Below are 21,547 nucleotides of genomic sequence, written 5' to 3' on the forward strand. Positions count from 1 at the left end.
TTTTTATTTATTTATTTAAAAAAAATTTTTTTTTTTTAACGTTTATTTATTTTTGAGACAGAGAGAGACAGAGCATGAACGGGGGAGGGGCAGAGAGAGAGGGAGACACAGAATCGGAAGCAGGCTCCAGGCTCTGAGCCATCAGCCCAGAGCCCGACGCGGGGCTCGAGCTCACGGACCGTGAGATCGTGACCTGAGCTGAAGTCGGACGCTTAACCGACTGAGCCACCCAGGTGCCCCTTGTTGGTGCTTTGTTGATAGTCATATATATTTTTCTCCAATTTGATTTTGAGTTTTTCCTCTTACTCTTTGGTTTTCTGCAATTTTACTATAGTGAGCTTAGTTGTGTTCTTTTGATTTGTACCTGTTCCCTTTGTTTCTTAGGTTCATTTTTATAAATTTTTATTCATTTTTTTCATTCTTTATTTTGAATATTTTCTTCTGAACTTTCATATAATTACTTTCTCTTCAGCTTAACCAACTCTATTAATCCACCCACTGCTTATCATGTTTCACTTAGAATTTTCATTTCATCATTTTTAATTTTGTAGTTCTTTGCCAAAATCCTTAATCTATGTATCTGTCTTTCATAACTCCATTGTTAAGATCTTTTTTTTTTAATTTTGTTAATGTTTATTTATTTTTGAGAGAGAGGGAGAGGCAGAGACAGCACAAGCAGGGAAGGGCAGAAAGAGAGAGGGAGACACAGAATTTGAAGCTGTCTCCAGTCTCCAAGCTGTCAGCACAGAGCCCAATGTGGGGCTCGAACTCACAAGCTATGAGATCATGACCTGAGCTGAAGTCAGAGGCTAAACTGACTGAGCCACCCAGGTGCCCCATCCATTGTCTAGATCTTCTAATGGTCTGTTTTTTTCTGTTCTTCTCATTTTTCTTGGATTTCGATCACAATTGTTTTTGTGTACTGTTTATTTTTGATCGGTTACTTTTGTTTGACAGAAAATACATTTCATTCTTCTTTAAGAATGAATAATTTGATAATTATTGTGTATGAGAGGACATAATTACTTTTTGTTATAGATTAAGAGCTATAGCAATCATGGATTTCCTTGTTATTTTTGCTGAGCTGTTTCAATGTTAAACTTCAGTGCTGGGGTTCAGCTGTTTCTGGTTCACCTTATTGCTAGTGGATAGCTCTTCAGGATTGTAGCCTGAAGGCTGGGTGTGGAGTGGGGGAAGTTTAACTAGGGATCTCCTTCCTTAGAAAGGTACCCAACTCCAGTTTTCCCCCTGTAACTCCACACATTGGTTAAAAACTCTATTTAGCTTCTCAGTGTCACAACTGCTTTTTCTGAAGCAGGCTGATATTTCAGGGAAAAAAGATGGACTAATCTCTCTTTCTTTCTTCTCTTTCATGTTGGTCTCCTATGTCTTCTTTTTTTAGCTTTCTAGTGCCTTAAAACTGATTTTTGTTTAAAATATTTCTAGTTTTTCAGTTTCTTTTGGTGGAAGGTTTGGTGTAAATTATCTGATCTGTCATTTTTGGAAATGAAACTCTCTGAATGTTTTCATATGTATCAGATTCTTTTACTATACTTGGTATTTCTAATGCTATTTTTGCCAGGACTTGTTATTTTGCAGCTGTAGTATGAAGCTCCTTTTGCTTGGTACATAGGTGCACAACTTGTGAGCATGCTTATAACAAAGACTTTGCTCCAAACTCAGAAATCCTCAGTGTTCTGCTGAGATTTTTTAGTTCTGAGTAAGCTGTGGACATTGTTTATTTGGGATAGTTTGAGTTTGGAGTTTGAAAGTACTGATTTGCATAGTGCACATCACGTTTGTTAATGGTTCACCTTTCACTACTGACAAAGAATCCATAATGAAGAGTTATCACTTTATTTCTATTTCTTTCATGTAGTAAATAAAACTAGTAAGAAGTCTCTACATGGTCAAGGGCATTAATGGGGATCTGACATGTAATTACTGAGCTAAAAGTTAACAGTTGAATTTTAAAAAAAGTCCAACTTCTTTCATACCATTATTACCATGTATCAAGATTTACTACACATCAGATAGACCTATGATTGCACAACTGGATGTCACACTTCACTAACGCTCAGCTCATTGGTGTAATTGGTGTGTATAATTTGCCAGTTTACCCAGCTGTCCAGTGTGCCCAGCTCATCAGGGCATATCCTGTTATATTGTCTAAACCTGGAAAATTATACACACTTAATTGTGCACTGGTTGAGTTGTTCATCTGCCAGTTCATCACATCAAGTTGTGTTGCTACAGCTTGTTTTGTGTTTTCTGTAATTTCCTTTCAAAGTAAGGGTGTCACCTAAGTGAGGGCATCTCATACATCATGTGGGTGTATGTAGTCCTGATTGAGAAACAATTTCCTAATGCAAAACTTAACAATAATGTTGAATTTTAGAAGGTCTTCTGAAGGCCACATGATGTTTGCTTCTAATTTGTACAAGGCTTAATATAGATTTTTGTGACTCACTTATTCCAATTGAAGTCAACATTTACACTTCATAACTGTTTGACATATTGTGTTGTATTTGTGAATTCATGATAGCATGCTGTCAGAGAAGATGCAGTTTTGTTATTTGAATGTTAAACTTCACAACATCTGTAGCTGTTTCCCATCTAGATTTAAGTTCAAAATACAATTACCAAAGTGAGACATGTTCACTGTGGAAAACTTTAAAATACTGTACAAATATAGAAGGAAAAACGAATGCCTGCCCTTATCTCCCACCAATTTCAGTTCTGTTGGTAACCATTGTTAATCACATTTATTGTACCTTGTTCTAAGGTTACAGTTGCTTATCGTGCATTTTCTCAGTAACTAAAATATATCTTAAAAGTTTACAGGACACAATTTTCTTTGAGAAGCAAAAAGTATCGGTTCCTATCACACGTGCCAAGATCTGATTTGTTAATCCTTTGTGACTCATAGAATTTTGTGGGTTTAGTTTCTTTCTTTCATACTTCCTATTGGAAGGGAATAGTTATTGATTATAACATAATATTATGAAAAATATTTTCTGTTAAGACTTAATTTTTGTAATAATCAATATTGCATGGGCCTCATACCACAGGGAAATTTCAGCTTATTAGTTGTCTCCATTCTACCCATTTGAGTGTGATATGTGTATTTACTAAGTTTGATTATTCATGGAGTAAAAGTCTATTTTATTTTAGTTTTCTATAGGGCAGTAACTGTTTAAATTAAAAATGTTCATGTGGATCCAGCTGTTTCTGCAAGAGTTGGTCATTAATTGAACTTTGAGAAATCTGTCGACACTGCATTTAGGATGACATGGTTATTGCATAGATTACAGCAGCAGAATATATAACAAGTATTTACTGAAATGGATTTTAAACCAGCAGATATTGTTCAGGATATGAGGAATCAACATACTGAATAGCCAGAATACAATCCCATAAACAGAATGCTTTTGCTTCTTTTACCTTCTTTCATTAAATGCTAACATTAAAAGACATTCTAATTTGTATTTTATTATTTTGCTGTTTTTATAACAGCAGATTTAGGGCTTTTTCAGATCTTAGTAATAAATTTAATTGATTCATATCAACTCTGATATGTTACCTTTCCAAATTTTTTCTTGTGGTTGATTTTGAGTTTCATAGCATTGTGGTCTGAAAATATGGGTGGTATGATCTCGATCTTTCTGTATTTCTTGAGGGCTGATTTGTGTCTCAGTATGTGATCTATTCTGGAGAACGTTCCATGTGCACTGGAGAAGAATGCATATTCTGCTGCTTTAGGATGAAATGTTCTGAATATATCTGTTAAGTCCATCTGGTCCAGTGTGTCATTCAAAGCCATTGTTTCCTTGTTGATTTTTTGACTAGATGATATGTTCATTGCTGTGAGCGGGGTGTTGAAGTCTGCTACTATTATGCTATTGCTATCAATGAGTTTCTTTGTTTGTGATTAATTGAGTTATATATTTTGGTGCTTGCACATCTGGTGCATAAATGCTTACAATTGTTAGGTCTCCTTGGTGGATAGACCCCTTGATTATGATATAATGCCCTTCTGCATCTCTTGTTACAGTCTTTATTTTAAAGTCTAGATTGTCTGATATAAGTATGGCTACTCCGGCTTTCTTTTGTTGACCATTAGTATGATAGATGGTTCTCCATCCCCTTACTTTCAATCTGAAGGTGTCTGTATGTCTAAAGTGGGTCTCTTGTAAACAGCATATAGATGGCTCTTGTTTTCTTAAATATTCTGTTACCCTGTGTCTTTCGATTGGAGCATTGAGTCCATTGATGTTTAGAGTGAGTACGGAAAGATATGAATTTATTGCCATTATGATGCTTGTAGAGTTGGAGTTTCTGGTGGTGTTCTCTGGTCCTTTCTAGTCTTTGTTGATTTTGGTATGTATGTATGTATTTATTTATTAATATTTATTTATTTATTTATTTATTTTCATCTTTTCTCCCCTCAGAAAGTACCCCTTAGAATTTCTTGCAGGGCTGGTTTAGTGGTCACAAACTCCTTTAATTTTTGTTTGTCTGGGAAACTTTTTATCTTCCCTTCTATTTTGGTTAACAGCCTTGCTGGATAGAGAATTCTTGGCTGCATATTTTTCTCATTCAGTACATTGAATATATCCTGCCACTCCTTTCTGGCCTGCCATGTTTTTGTGGCTAGGTCTGCTACAAACATGATCTGTCTTCCCTTGTAGGTTAAGGACTTTTTTTCCCTTGCTGCTTTCATGATTCTCTCCTTACCTGAGTATTTTGTGAATTTGATTATGATATAACTTGTTGATGGTTTTTGTTGAAACTAATGGGGGTCCTCTGTGCTTCCTGGATTTTGATGTCTGTGTTTTTCCGCAGGTTAGGAAAGTTTTCTGCCATGATTTGCTTACATAACCCTTCTACCCCTATTTCTCTCTCTTCCCCCCTATGATTCTGATGTTGTTCCTTTTTAATGAGTCACTGATTTCTCTAATTTTTAAATTGTGCTCTTTTGCCTTTATCTCCCTTTTTTTCTGCTTCATTATTCTCCATAAGTTTGTCCTCTATATCACTGATTCTCTGTTCTGCCTCGTCCATCCTTGCTGCTGCTGCTGCATCCGTCCGTGATTGCAGCTCAGGTATAGCATTTTTTACTTCATCGTGACCAGTTTTTACTTCTTTTATCTCTGCAGAAAGGGATTCTAATCTGTTTTCGACTCCAGCTACTATTCTTACTATCGTGATTCTAAACTCTGGTTCAGACATCTTGCTTGTATCTGCATTGGTTAAGTCCCTGGCTGTCATTTTGTCCTGCCGTTTCTTTTGGGGTGAATTCCTTCGTTTCGTCATTTTGAAGGGAGAAAAGGAATTAATGAGGTAGAAAAAATTAAAGTAAAAAAATTAAAATTAAAACAATATTAAAATTAAAAAATTAAAAACACACAAAAAGAATCGAATAAATGATGCTAGATCCTAGGTGTGTTTTGGTTTTGGTGTTGAAAGTGGCTTGATAGATTAGAGAAAAAAGGGGAAAGAAGAAAAAAAAAGGAAATAATTTGAAAATTTGAAAAAATGAATACGCTGAAGTAGACTAAAATGAAATGATGGACGTAAACTAGAATTTGGACAAATTTACACAAAAGTAAAAAATATAGTAACAAAATTAAAGAAAAATATTTTTAGTAAAAATGGAAAATCAAAGTGAATTCTTTCTCTTTCTGTATTCAAGAAAGAGAAAAGATATGAAAAAAAAAAGTGAATAGATGGACCTGCTAACATACTGAAATACGACTGAAATTACTTCGTTTTACCCTGGATGTCAGACTATGAAGCGCTTTATAGTCCATAAACTAAGCAGGCGGTGAGATTTCTGTTCTTGAAGAGCGAGGTTGGCCCATTTGGGCGGGGCTGAGTTTAACAGCTCAGTTCTCCAGTAGATGGTGCTGCTAGCCTACTGGGGTGGATTGTTGTGGCACTTGTAGGTGCATATGTGCATGTGTGGGAGTGGTGAAAATGGCATCACCCAGCTACCCAGTCTCTAGTATTGGAACTCTCTTCTCCTTGATCAGCAATCTCTCACCTGTCCTTTGTCTTCAGCTTTCATCCACTCCCTGCTTTTACACTGTCCATGACTGAGCCCCAGGTTGTACCTCTTTCCCGAGTTTTGTCTCAGATGTGGCCATTTCCCCTGGCCCCTTACTTCTGAGGGACTGCAGCTTTGACCCATTCTGCCCCTCTGCGGAGGGTCTCACCAAGCAATGGCTGAATGCTGGCCGCACCCAGGAAAATTTGCATTACTGTGCTGCTGACGAAGCCCATAGACTGCGGCCAGGTGCCCGCCCACCCCGGAAAAAGTTCGTTAGATTGTGTAGCAGCAGCATCTCAGGGATTATGGAAAATCACAACACATATTTGGCACTAGTGTTCACCCTTAATGACCTTGTTCCAGGATCAGCGATGTTGCCGTTCTCTGGGGTCTGCTCGGCCCAGGTTGCCTCCCAGCCTCTAGCAAATGTCCTTCCAGCAGTGGAACTGCTTCTCCCCGTGTGGCTCAAGAACCTCCTGGACCCCACTCTTCTCCTGGGGATTTGCTGTTAACCAGAGCACCGCCACGTATTGAGCTGCGGAGTTGCAGACGATCTGCGGTCCCCCTGTTTATAGTCTTAATGGAATTTAAACCCTCTCCTTTCTCTTTTCTCCCTTTTTAGTTCAGTCCCTGTGGCTGTTCCCAATTTTCCACTTTCTCTCCAGCTGCTTTTGTGGGGGGTGTTTTTCCTGTATTCTCCCCACCGTCTCTGTTCTCTCTCCACACTCAAAAGCACCTCTCTGCCCTCTGCGGCTTCTCTCTCAAGTTCACTTCTCCGCACTGCGTACCTTCTGACTTCTGTGGTTCAGGTTGTGCATATTGTTGTGTTAATCCTCAGATCACTTTTCTAGGTATGCAGGATGGTTTAGTGTTGGTCTGAGTGTATTTCATGGATGGAAGACACAAAAAACTTCCATGCTGTTCGTCCATCTTGGCTCCCTCTACATTCATTGTTTTAGAACTCTTTCTATCTTGTAAAACAAACTATACCCATTAAGTGACAACCCCCCAAACTCCCGTTTTCTAGTCCCTGGACGTCACCTTTCTACTTTCTGCCTGTATGAATTTCACTACTCCAGGTACCTCATATAAGTGGAGTGATACAGTATTTATCTATTTGTGACTGGCTTATTTCACTTATCATAATGTCTCCAAGGTTTATCCATGTTGTAGCATGTGTAAGAATTTTATTCCTTTTTAAGACTTAATAATATTCCATTGTATTGTGTAAATCACATTTGGTCGATCTATTTATCTGTCAGGGGACACTTGGGTTGCTTCCATCTTTTGGCTATTGTGAATAATGCTGCTTATGAACATGGGTCTACAAATAACTCTTTAAGACCCTGCTTTCAATTCTTTTGAGTGTATATCTAGAAATAGAACTGCTGGTAACTCTATTTTTATTTTTTAAGGAAGCAACTTACTGTTTTCCATAGAATCTGTACAATTTTATACTCCCACTAACAGTATACCAGGGTTCCACTTTCTCTCCAACACCTATTATTTTCTGTTTTTTTTTTTTTTTTAATTTTGTTGTTCTGTTTTTTTGGATAGCCATCCTAATCAGTGTGAGATGGTTCTGTATTATTTATTTTCTGATGAATGTTGCTATTAGTTACTTTTTACATTCATAGTGAATATAAAGGTATTTCAATTTTGTAAAAATTGCATGAATTAACCTTTTGTTTTTTTAGTATTTATCCAATATTGTTTTCTGCTACAGTAGGTACTGCATTTATTTCAGATGCAGTAGTAAATTGTTAAATGGGACAAGGTTGATTACTAGGATAAATGAAAAGTTTAATGCTAAAGGATGTTTTGAGTTTTTAGTAAAGCACTGTGAATATCACAGTAAATATCTTAGTTGTTTTTAAGCAGCAGAAGTTGGAAACCCAAGAATGATCATTCTTAGTAAATAGTAACTGCTAAATTTTTTGATAGGATATTTTTGTTCAGTGTTTATTGACAGATTAAACTTATATTGACCAATGTCTTTTTAAAAACCAACTTGATTTGAGCTATAATTTATCATAAAATTAATCTGCTTTATGTGTACAGTTCAGTGATTTTTTAAATGTACTGAGTTGTGCAACCATCACCATCATCCAGTTTACAACATTTCCATTGTCCCAGTAAGATTCCTTGTGACCAAGACCCTCCTGGCTATATAGAACTGTTGGCAAAAGATTTCTTATAATGAGGCTGTATTTATTGCTTCTCTTAAATGAATCCAAATGTTTTCTATCCCTTGTATCCTGCTTCACCAAATATACATTGTCAAATAGGTAAATTTTATTTAGGGGTCTGTATAATGATACACATGAAATGTGTTTGAATTTGTACAACTTTTAGCAAGGAAAATCTTGCATCAGAGAAAGAAATTTTTTCATGTTTATTTTAGAGGGTCCCAATTAAACATTTTTCTGTTTGACTTTAGTTTTTGATCTTTTACAGCTGGTTTATTTTCAGTAGATCACAGTAGAAAAGATTGACAAGCTCATGAAAAACGCTTTTAATTATTTGCTGCTCATAGACATCAAAACCTTTCTAGGCAGGTCATGTTTATAGATAATTAAAATGAAAAAGAACTAAATAGATCAGTTTATCATTAATAGAGTAATAAATGCAGTTGTTGGCAAACTTGGCATTTTCCTTCTAATTCACCAGAGGGCACTCTTTTCTAGTCTATTTTAACTCTGATCTTCTGATTATTATATTATACTTTGAAAGATTTAAGTCCTACATTGGGTTCCAGGTCTGGATTATTTGGAGACTAATGATTGTTTTCTTCTGTAACTTTCAGTTTTTTTGTGATCTGCTTTATAATAAGCATCGTTAAAAAGGGCACTATAAACAAGCTATTATTCTTAAATGCTATATAGGCAGTAGTGTATGCGGCATGAAATATCTCTCCAATGTTGTCTTTTATTGCCTACCAGCTCTATCATGTCACTGTTTCTGTCTGTTGATGTTAAGGTTTCAGATCGGGTGGAACGACGGCTTCAGGAAATAGAGAGAGAGATGCGCACAGAAAGGGAGCTGGTGGAAAGACGGCAGGATCAACTGGGACTTATTTCTTTGCAGCTACAGGAGGTTTGTAAAAAAAATACCTTCTCAGAGAGTAAATCTTTTTTTTTTTTTTAACGTTTATTTATTTTTGAGACAGAGAGAGACAGAGCATGAACGGGGGAGGGTCAGAGAGAGGGAGACACAGAATCTGAAACAGGCTCCAGGCTCCAAGCTGTCAGCACAGAGCCTGACGCGGGGCTCGAACTCACGGACCGTGAGATCTTGACCTGAGCCGAAGTCGGCCGCCCAACCGACTGAGCCACCCAGGCGCCCCTCAGAGAGTAAATCTTAAGTTTGATAATTACTTAGCTGCTGTTAAAATGATTAGAGTTCCTTGGTTGTTGCATGTGGCAGTATATTTCATTCCATATGAGAAATATAGCATATAGTTTGCATAGTTCAGTGTGAAGAAGACAGCCCTACCTGGTTCAAACCCAAAGTCTGCTGCTTTCTAGCTTTGTGACCTTGAGCAAGTTCCTTAGTTTGTCTGGGCTCATTTTCTCTGTGGAAAAGTGGAAATAATAATAGTTTTTACCTAATCAGGTTTTTACCTAATGTAGTGTCTGGCATGTATTCAAAATGTTAACTGAAAGTATTATTCTGATAAATTTTCCTTGGCATGAACTAGACCAGGGGTCAGCAAACTATGGCCAATGGGTCAAATGTGACCCACTGCGTATTTTTGTAAATAAAGTTTTATTGGAACAAGCTGTTCCATTCTTACTATTTGTGGAAGGTGGTGTTTATTTTGTTCTTTGTTTTTATTTTAAAACACCGTGGCAGCATTGAAGAGTTGTAAAAGAAACTATCTGACCCACAAAGCCTGAAGTATTGACTATCTGGTCCATTTATAAAAGTTTGCCAACCCCTAGACTGGACTATGGTCAAACCATTTCAAAATTGAGATCACTTACCTTTCAGGTATCTTTTGAAATTTCAGACTTATGAGGGCATTGAAAAAATTACAACAAAGGACTTCTGTATACTCGTTACCTAGATTCTCCCAATATTCACGTTTTACATGAATAAATTCACATTTTACTTGTTTTATCATTATATATGTATGTATGTTATAATAATCATAATAATGTAAAATAATTATTTTTATTAGATACGATTTTTTTGAGCTGGTTGCAGACACGATGTAAATACTTACATAGCTAAATAATAAGGTGTGTACATTCTCTTCCATAATCACAGGAAATTAATTTTGGATCAATACTATGATATAATCTATAGTTTTGTTTTTTTTTTTTAATAACCTGTAGTTTTTATTCAAATTTTGCTACTAACATCCTTTTCTGGTCCAGGGTACAGTACAGGGTCACATATGGCATGTGACCATCATGTCTCTTTGGTCTGGAACAGTTTTTTCAATTTTTCTTTTTTGTCATGACCGTGATAACTTTGCAGAGTACTGGCCAGTTATTTTGTAGAATGCCTTTCTTTTTGTTTTTTTGATATTGCCTCATGACTAAATTCAGGTTATGTACTTTTGGCAGGAAATCCAGAGAATTGGTATTTCACTTTTCCCAGGATATCTTACTAGGAGGCATGTAATGTCCATTTGTCCCTTTCCAGTAAAAATGGAACATTTGGTTGAGGTGTTATCTGCCAGGTTTCTTCACTGTAAATTTTACTATTAGGCCTTTTTAATTATTTATTTTATGGGGAGATTCTTAGAAACTTGGAAATAGCTTATATCTTATCATACTTTTACCCACAGATGTTAACATTTATTAATATTCTCTCTTGAAACAGTTAAAACTCCTAAGTGATGCTAAATGGTGATTTTTTTTTTTTTTTTTGCACATTGCATCATTTTTTCTACATTTATGAATTGGATTCCTACTGTGTGGAAGGGCTTTGCTTTTTCTCTTAATGTTGGTGTAGATTTGTGAATTCTCACTATATTACATTGGTGATGTTTTATTACTATCATTGTAGAAAATTAATTTGTTGAAATTCCCTTTAAATGTGTCTTAGATCTATATATAAAGTATAAAAAATTAAAACAAGAAAACTTAAAAATTAAAAAAATGATTTCTTTCTTCTTTACAAAATGGTTTTCTCTAAAAATGGTGTTCTACAAATGCACTTATGTGTGCATGAACATCACTAACTCTTATAAATTGATGGATTAAAATTTTTTCCTAAGTATTAGGAGACACTGCCAATTGAAAATTAGGAGCAAAAAGTGCAACCTTAAATTATAATGTAAGCTGACAGAAAGATCTACTTTTGTTTTCTAAAGTTCCGTTTTTCTCCGTTTCACAAAAGGAGGCATACCCTTGTTAGTTGGTAATTACTTTGAAGAGGATACTTTGTTGAATAATTAGATACAGCATGTGGGTAGCCTTTTTTTTAAAACCTTGATTTTTATACATTTGTTCTCCAAGCAAATTGCATCTGGTGAGCTTAAGAATAGTACTGAAGAGACAATTGTTCTTTTTTACAAGAGAAAATTAGAGAAATTTTCTGTACTTATTTTCCTCTTTCTTTGCAGAATGCACAAAATTACAAAGAAAGAAGGAGAGGAAGATTGCTTCCCACCCCTATTCTTGAGAAACCAGAGCCTGAATATTTGCATTGTAATTGTCAATTTGACTAAAAGCTTGAGTTGTGATTTGGAATTCCATCTCTGACAATACAGTAGAGGATCACTATTGATGAGAAATGTTTAATTTCATATTTTGTCACTTTAAGTGGTGACCTATATGCTTTTAAAAGGTGGTTTTGGATTAAACAATGCAGTGGAAGCTGGAAAGGATTAATTTAGGCTGATACGTTTTCCTACTCCCAAGTTAAGTGGCTTAGGCTGTTCTGGAAAGGTCATGTTTAAGGAGAGGAAACACTTTGCTTTTTGTTCAATATTAAAAAACACTTTTGCAAATACCTGTACTGTACGATCATAGTAATTGATATATTTTGTTTCTGGCTGTGGTGAGAAAATGAAAGTATAGGTGAGTAAGGAGGCCTGATTTTAGCCACTGTGCTCTTCTGCCTCCTTAAAATGTATAATTCAATCTTGGTGAATATTATGACATTTAAAAATTGTTAAGAGATTAGGAGTATTCATTAAAAATTCCAGGATATCAGAGATTTCTAGGTATAATGTCATATTACAGCGAGGCAATATGTAGTTTTGGTTAAAACCTGCTTCTTTTTAGTGATCTAATGAGGTCCTTAGAACTTTATTCCCATTTAATGAAAAACACAGTATTAATCATTGGAAATAGTTTGAGAACGGCACTCTCCTCTTCTTGTTTAGAGGTCTTAAGAAGGAATTGTTCACTTTTTAATGTGTATGTGTGTTTTTCCCCCTCCTGGTCTAAGCATGTGAGCTGTGGACACTCTGGAATCTACTGCCTTTATTAAGTGTCAGCTACTCATGTGCTACTGATGTCACATGAATGTCAGTTTTTCTTAACTTGGTAAGGACCTTCACTGGCCTTCAGACTTCATATTTTAAACTATGTTGTTTTAGGATCTCAGTAGAGGCCTTTTTAGAGAGGTGAATATTTCATATTGTGCAGTAAATATTCTTTTTATATATCTTTTTAAAATTTTGAATGGTTATTCTAGTACTCTGAACTTTTATTAATCAAATTCAAATATTGTTCAGCCTATAACCCTCGGTCTTTCCTTGTCAAACCAGTATGCAAACAATAAAATATTTGTTTAATGTTTATCATATTACAAACTCTTAGTAAGCTAACTTTGATTAGTTAAATATAGTGGAGTGGGGTTGGCATGGTGAGTGTTAGGGTCACAAATGAGGTCTTTAGAAGTAAGCTCAAGTCAAAGCTTTTTCTGTTTTGCAGGCCCCAAAATAACATAAGATCCTAGATAAAATTTCTAACTCTTGGCTATGGCATCTTGGGAATTCCTGACTTGTTCTTTTTTTGTTTTTTTTTTTTTTTTCCTAGCTGTTTCTTGTAAATTGATTGTTATTTCTCCATCTTCATTTGAATTACTTAAAACAAAATACATGAGACAAATGCTGGGTGCATATTTGTAAATGCTTCTCAGATCATTTCGTAGAATATTAAAGTGCTAGCTCTCCCACTTACCCCACCAGTAATATTCCATGCTTGCTGATGATCTTGGGGGAATCAGGTGCCTCAAGGTTTAAAGGTGCTTTGTGGAGAAGCCTGTGGGGGAAGGTAAAGGATGGAATCTTAATTGAAGATGGTGAAGATTAGTGGGGAATTGTTAGTGTAAGATGGGAGTCCAGCTCAGTGGTTTTTCAGTCTGTCTGTCTATGTGAAACCAGATTATGTGAGCCTCATCAGTAACATTAAAGTCATGTACAGAAAAATTAAAGTGACTGATAGATTTTTTTTCAATATTTTTCTTCATCTTTTGGCATTCGTACCAATTGTGAAAAACTAATGAAGAAATAGCTGTTTGTTCCTTCCCAGAAATGTCATTGTGGCTCCAGAGATGCTGAGTAATATGGATACTTCACCTAAGAAAAGCCTTGGGTACAGTTTATAAATGTATTTAGTTTGGACTCATTAAGGGAGAAGCTTCTAAGGAAGCCAAGAATGTTTTCTTAATGTCCTTTTAATAGCTTTAGCATCTCCCTTGAGGCTTCTGTGTCAATTCAGAGGAGAACCTAGTCAGGCAAATGTTCTAACGTGCCCCTCATTAACCCTTTCCTTTCAAGGCTCCCCTACTCCGGTTTGGAGCCACAGGGGCCTTTCTAAGGCTGGTTGATTTTGAACTCCCCTTCACTTATCTTTCTAGGGCTGAATTGCATAACTTTTGCATGGCACTTTATCCTCTCATGTTGGCATAGTCTGTGCCCCCACATTTTCACATGTTTATTTCTTAGTACACACTTCCCTTACCCCATTAATGTTATTAGATGCCTTTTATATAAATGTCGGTTAAATCATCCTGACTTTGACCATCCCAGTAGCCTTCTTGGGCTTTGAGAAAGACCAGTAGAATTTACAAGCAAACAGGAATGTAAAATACAAGTTCCGTGGAAAGCTCAGAAGATGTACTGTATTTTCCCAGTCCCTGGGACATGAGTTCTAGAATGCAGTCCTTTTCAGGCCCAGGTGTCCGGGGGGGGGGGGGGGGGGATGTGGTAAGCAGAGAATAACACAGTAAGGGTGACATTTGGGGCCTTCAGACTGCCAAGGGCCTGAGAGCACTGAGTATCACAAAAGCACAACTACACGTGTACTATTCTGTAGGAAAATGTGTGTAGCTGGGGGAAATTCAAAAATTCTTGCTCTAGTGTGTATTCTTTATGGAGTGGAGCTGTTTGTGTGAGATAAATCTGAGCCTTATTTTAAGCCATGGTTTTTATTCCATAAACCCAGATCCCATCAACTCTTTTTCTCCTTTTACAGACATGGCTTTTTTCTCCTCACTATTCAGCTTCTAGTGATATATTTCACATGAGGTTTTTTTGTCTCAGGTCATTACTAATTACTATTCCTACTACTATTTTTATTAAATATTAAACATTTATTAACATATTTATTAAATATTTTATTAGTATTTTGTATAAATATGTTATTAAATATGGAAAGTAACCACATTTAATAGATATATAACTGATGTGATCATATCATAAATGCTCATGCATTCTTTTTAATGTAGCTTTATTTATTTGTTTGGCTCATTCCCCTATCTCTTATGTGTTCTCTCGTTATCAACCATTAATCCTACTCACTAAGAAAAAGGAACCAGTGTAAACATGTGGAAGAGATCCCTTTATATTTTCCCTAATTATTGCTCTTAATTGTCCTAGACAGACATCTGTGGACCATATTACACCTTTGCATGTATAGGATTTTTTGTATATTTTATCTTGATAAAATGGGATCACATTATATATATGTACATTCTGCATTTTGCTTTTTCCTCCCACCAATACTTCCTGGAAATTCCTTGAACTAGCTGATGTGGTTCAAACTTCATCTTTTATTACCACGGTTGGATTTTTATCATAATAGAGGTTATAAGATTATTTTTTCAGAAGGTTCCAACCTTTTACATTTCTGTTCATGAAATGGTTGAGAATGGCCCTTTTCTCTCCATTCTCTTTAATATTTGCCAGGCTCCTGGGTATAAAGCATTAACTCATTTTTATGTTTATTTGCATTTCCCTATTAGTGAACTTGAACATCTTTTCACATATTTGTCGGCAGTTTGCATTTGTGCCCGTACAGATAGCTTGCTTATCACTGCTCATTTGGAAATACTGGATTGCTTGTGTTTTCCCTCAGGAATTTTACTTTTTTAATGACAGGAGGAAGGAATCTGTGTTGTTTTTTATGTGACTAATGAGTTGCCTCAACATCATTTTTGAATAATTTGTTCTTTCCCCTCTGATTTAAATGCTACTTCTGTTATATATCTAGTTCCCCATGGTGTCTGTCTGGTTCTATATACTTTTGTATTGATCTGTTTGTCTATCCCCGAACTGATAGCATTTTGTCTTCATTATTATAGCTTTCATTATATCTTGGTAAATGATAATGAAAATCTCTTGTCATGTTCCATGAAAAATACTGCTGGCATTTTGATTGTAATTGCACTGAATATATAGATTAATTTGGAGAGGTATTTTCTAATGTTCTTCAGTAATGTTTTATAATTTTATAGAAAGGTCTTATACATTTTTGTTAGAGTTATTCCCAGGTATCTTAGGGTTTTCCTTTCTATTGTGAATGGAATATTTTCTTTTATTACATCTCTGATTGGTTATTTAGAATATGTAGGAGTACAGTTGGTTTTATATGTGGCTTTTGTATGCAACGCTTTTGCTTAATGATCTTATTTTCTAATTTGTTAGCAACCTTCATGTATTACTATCATGTACTATATTTTGTGTAGATAATCATATATAAAATGAAAGGCAGTTTAGTTTCTAACTTTATTCATTTTTTTTGTCATTGCTTTATTGCACTGGCTAGAAACTCAAGTGCAATATTGAATAGAAACAAAGATAGCAAGAATTTTTGCTTTGTTCCTAGTTTTATAGGAATGCTTCCAAAGTGTTAAAGTGTTTCATATTGTTTGCTTCTGTTTTTTTTTTTTTTCAGTGCTGTCCTTTATCAGATTAAGAACATTGCCTTCTATTCATAGGTTTTCAAGAAGTTTTTTGTTTGTTTCTTAAAAATCATAATGTGTTGTGGAATTTATTAAATACTCTTGCTGCTTGCTGTATTTCTCTTTTGATATTGAAATGTTGGGGCGCCTGGGTGGCGCAGTCGGTTAAGCGTCCGACTTCAGCCAGGTCACGATCTCGCAGTCCGTGAGTTCGAGCCCCGCGTCAGGCTCTGGGCTGATGGCCCAGAGCCTGGAGCCTGTTTCTGATTCTGTGTCTCCCTCTCTCTCTGCCCCTCCCCCGTTCATGCTCTGTCTCTCTCTATCCCCAAAATAAATAAACGTTGAAAAAAAAAAATTTAATGAAATGTGAATGTTACCAATGAATTTTGACTCCTCCTAGCACTTGTTTATTTGGTCAAAATGTGTTGATTCTTATACATTGCTGAGTTAATTTGCTAGTGTTTTCTTAGGATTTTTATCTTTATGTTTATGATTGAGGGCTTATAATTTTCTTTGTACTTGTCTTCTTGGATTTGGAAGCAAGGTTACATTAACCTCATAAAATGAATTTGGTAGATTCCTTCTTTTTCTATTTCCTGGCTCTGTTTAAGAGAGAGATTGTCTATTTCTTGAATGTTTGTTAAAACTCACCCATAAAACCATTTATACCTGTTATTTTTTTGGTTGCCTGAGGTTTTCAATTTCTTCCTTTCTTTCTATTTCTTCCTTTCCCTTTCTTCCTTTTTCTTTCTTTCTTTCTTTCTTTCTTTCTTTCTTTCTTTCTTTCTTTCTTTATATATATAGCCTTTTTACTTGTTAAGTCAGTTTGGTAATTCATGATTTTATATGTTATCCATTTTGTCTGTATTTTGAAATTAATTTTAAAAAGCAATCATAGGGGGCACCTGGGTGGCTCAGTCGGTTAAGTGTCTAACCCTTCGTTTTGGCTCAGGTCATGAGTTTGAGCACTGAGTTGGGCTGTATACTGACTGTGGAGCCTGCTGGAGATTTTCTCTCTCTCTCTCTCTCTCTCTCTCTCTCTCTCTCTCTCTCACTCTCTCACTCTCACTCTCCCCTCCCCAGCTCCCACATGGACTCTCTCTCTCTCTCTCAAAATAAATAAACTTAAAAAAAAAAAAAGCAATCATAGCTCTGATTTATTATTTTTAAATCTTTCTCTGAAGCTGTTACTCTTTTGCTTTAGTGTTATTTAGTTATTCCTTTTTCCTTTTTCATTATTAGTCTTGCTAGATATTATGATTATTAGTTTTCATTTTGACTAGCTTTATTACTCCATCACTTCTGTTTTAACTCTATTACTTTTTTCAAACTTTTTTGTTTAATTTTTTAGGATAATTGTTTCATTTTTTAGACTTGCAAGTTAGAAACATTAGTTGATCTGGTTTTCAAAATTAATACTGAAAATTCAAGAAATTACCATATGTTTTGATATGCTGTTCTTTTTTTGTTTTTGTTTTTGATGGCTGGTTTAGTCAGTTTACACTTATTAATTGATGCATTTGGAAATTTTTTAAAATCATTTTATGTTTTTTAAAAAATATTTCTTTCCTTTCCTTTCCTTTCCTTTCCTTTCCTTTCCTTTCCTTTCCTTTCCTTTCCTTTCCTTTCCCTCCCCCTTCTTTTTTGTTTGGTACTGGATTGAAATGTGTATTCATTCTAATACTTCTGGCTCTAAAGCTGTAGATTATATTTCTATTTTTTAGATGGTTATTCTCAAATTTTAAACATTACATCTATAACTACAAATTATTCTAAGAAATCTGTGCTCTAAGCATAGTGATGTCCTCTCAGTGTCTTATCAGAACATTTTTCTTCTGACCCTCAGCAAACTTCTCTCTCCTTATCCTTGAGGTTTCATCGTTGTCTCCTCTTCAGGAGGCTCTGTTCCCTCCTTCCCTCTCTTTTCTAAAAAAGCTCTTTTCTGCCCCAGTTTTTTTCTTTTTTTATCAAATTACTTGAGCTTTTCATAGCACTTAAAAACCGCCTGTAGTTGTATATTTGTTTACTTATATTATGGTATGTCTCCACCACTAAAACGGGAACTCTGTTAGCAGGAACTTTGTCCATCACGCCTGTTTTCTGGGGCATGTAGTGCTGTGTGTTTCCCACAGCAGTCATTCCGTGGGTACTTGTTGAAGGGGTGACCGTTGTTTTCACACAGGAGTGACCGTTTAGCTATATGTAGCACACTTGGTTAAAAAAACTTTTTTTTTTCCTTTCAAGTTTGTCTACATTGTATTTTCCCACTGCTCTTATTTCTGCAGAGAACAAAGTAAATGCTAACAGATTTTAACTTCTTTGAAGTTGAATATATAATAGTCTAAGTGATTTAACAGGAATCTCACAAACATTCTTCAAGAATTCAGACCATCACAATTAAATCCTCACTTAGAGTATGTTGATATGGTGGTTTACTGTTTTTCAAATTGTGTTGAGAACTTAGGACAGCTAGGTTACTGGTTTCTTAATGTAAAACCGACAAAATTAGAAAAAAAAATTAGACTAGAACTGCTCAGATACATGAATTCTGAAATTAAGACTTTAAAATATTAGTTACAGATTTCTGAAACAGTGTTGATTTGGCTGTGTGGATATGAATGAACTGATTCTTCATGGAGTTGTTCCCATTTGGAGTCACTACCAGAGGCTGATTGGCTTTGATTTGGGAACATAGCAAATAATGGACAGAAAAGAGATACATTATTTTTCTTTTTAATTTTCAGAACTTTTTAAAGTTCTTTCAATATAGGTTTTTCACATAATTTACACTAAATGTTTCAAATGTAGATGATAAAAGTCTTAGGAGGATACTCAAAAATAGGAAATTACTACATGTTTTTGACCACTAGTCGTCAGTATTGAACCATCAATTGTGACCAAGCAGGCATCCTTCGTTAAAGTGGCTAAACTTTCTTGGAAAATGATTATAATACATGTATCTCTACTATTAGGACTCCCTGAAAGTATACTTGGCACAGACAGTACAACTGAAAAATAATATAATTATTTAACTTTTGTTATTTGAAAATTTACATTTGAAACAGTGTTGCTTTTTACTGTTGAAAAATAAAATATGACGCATTGAGTATTATATATTAAGACATCTGTTATATTTACCACTAAAACTATCATTTCTATGCCTTTTGTTGGAGTTTCTTTCATGCTTCCCATTTAGGGTTACAGTTTTTCCCTCTCTCACTCCGTCCCTATGTGGAAAAAGTCTTTTTACTTCTAGTAAAACAATGAGAGACTGTAATTTGATATGAGAGTTATTCCACTGGAATCCTGTATTCTCGTGCCCTTTTCCATGGTTCATGTATCTAATATATATAGAAATGTGCCAAAGATGCACTTTCTCTAAATTTTTATCTTCTATAGATCCAAACTTTCTCCTAATTATTGTTTTCGTTTCCTTAATAATCACTGCCTTTGCAATCTGTTGTCTACCCAACCTAGTTACAGTCATTTTCCACTGGTGTTCTAATGCTGTTTGATCTTTCCTCTGTGTAATCTTGTTTGTTTGTGTTTCTTTACCTGGCAGAAAAGCATTTTTTATAGCTCTATTATGACTCATTGCATTCCTAGTTAATTTACATTTGTATTGAGTACTCATGATCCTTTTTTCTTTTTGTAAATACTGAAGCTGTGGTATTCATTATTTATTGCCCAAGAAATGGGAATCTGCTTAGAGTTTCCTAATATATCTTTGTCCATCTTATGGCCAAGTTAGAACAGTATTTACACCTCTAACTTTATTATGTAGTCATTTGATGGGCCTTGTATGGCAGTGAGGAAAAGTTGTGTGATTTCATATTTTTATCTGAGATTGAGATCCTGAAGCATTGTTATCCACTGTCAGTCTTGGATGGGAATCCTGTTAGAGGAGTGCTATGATTCAGAGCCACAAAGACTTGGGCAGACGTGGGTTGCTGGAGCTCCATTTCCTGTTCTTTCCTCTCCTGACCTGGGAACTTGTACAGAAGGTGCTAAATTACATCTTTTTGTGTGATTTGTCCTAGTAAGTAGCTCCTATGATTGATTTCTTCTTACAAAGATGGATACTCATCTTGACAACAAAAACAATTTTAATTTTATATTTAAAAATTTTTATGTGGTTCTTTTCTGTCCCTTCCTTTGCCATTTCTCTCATCTTTCGCATCCAGTCCATCATTAAATCTGTCTAATTTAAATTCTATTTTAAAAAGTACATTCTGAATTGGTAACTGCTCATCTCCTCTACTACTATACTTTCATCTATCCTCTTGTCTCTGTTTTCTCCTGCTTGGGCTGGTGTAGAAGTCCCCTTGTTTCCATTCTTAGCTTCTTACAGTCTTTTCCCCACAGAATCAGATAGTGCCATGTCATTCTCTCTGAACCCTTCAATGGTTTGTTGATCATCCTCAAAATGAAATGTGAAGTCCTCAACCTACAGGACCCCTCTGATAGGGTTTCTACATGCCCCCTCACCCTAATTCTCTGTCATTCTTCGTGTCCACTGTAGGCCAACGACACTGTTGCTTTTCCACAGCCAGGCACCCTCCTGCTCTTGGACATTTGCACTTTCCATTTCCATAGCCAGGAATTTTCAACTCTGAAAGCAGTTGCGTTGTTTACCCTTATGTCATTCAGAGCCCTACTTCAGCAAGGCCTTATTAATTATCCTAGATAAAATAACCTTTCCTCACTCTTGAGGCCCTTATGTTGTCGTACTTTTTCTTGATAGCACTTTTCATTACCTATCATCTGTCTGTCCTCTGAGCAAAATGCAGGCACAGTTTTGATCATTGCTGTATCTATAGTTCCTAGAGCAGTGGCTGACATGGAATAAGGCCCCAAAAAAGTGTTTCTTAAAGAAAGGAATGAATAAATGTTGTCTACTATGTAGTCAGAATTGTATATAGTAAAATATTCATCAGCACATACCTTCATGTACTTACTATATACCAGGTACTGTGCTGGGGACTAGGGATTTCATGGTACTTACAATGCTGTCTTCACTTTTAAGGGCTCCCATTTTAGCTGAGAAAGAAACGTTAACATCTAATTCACTGAGGGTGTTATTTAAGCTTTGAAATGGGCTTCAGAGTGCTCAGAGGGGAAATAATTCCCTGTTCTTGATCCTTTGGGAAAATTTGGGTGGAAGAAGTGGCATTTTTGCTGAGACTGTGTTTTCAGATCACTGTAGGCATTTCTTTTATGAGTGTGATTCTGCCCCATTGCTTATTGCTACATGATAAGCACTTTACCAATCTGTGGCTGAAATTCTTATTTAAATTCTGACTCACTATAGTTTTGATTTCAAAATTGTTCTCTCTCATTTTGTGA

At 35.5% G+C, this 21,547-nt stretch overlaps 1 protein-coding gene across 9 annotated transcripts in view; it reads left to right on the forward strand.

Annotated features, from left to right (window-relative positions):
• Positions 1-21,547, forward strand: part of CEP128 (centrosomal protein 128) — a 397,276-nt gene that overhangs the window by 51,080 nt on the left and 324,649 nt on the right. For 8 of the 9 annotated variants that reach the window (XM_086709100.1, XM_086709099.1, XM_086709101.1 and 5 more), the window contains one exon: positions 9,032-9,148. The exons of the other annotated variant lie outside the window; for it this stretch is intronic. In XM_086709100.1, the coding sequence (XP_086565226.1) occupies positions 9,032-9,148 (117 nt within the window). The remainder of the gene's footprint in view (positions 1-9,031; positions 9,149-21,547) is intronic. 9 annotated transcript variants of the gene reach the window in all.

The sequence above is a fragment of the Puma concolor genome, chromosome B3 (assembly GCF_028749965.1).
Source record: "Puma concolor isolate L17-30 chromosome B3, mPumCon1.1.hap2, whole genome shotgun sequence".
Taxonomy (NCBI): domain Eukaryota; kingdom Metazoa; phylum Chordata; class Mammalia; order Carnivora; family Felidae; genus Puma; species Puma concolor.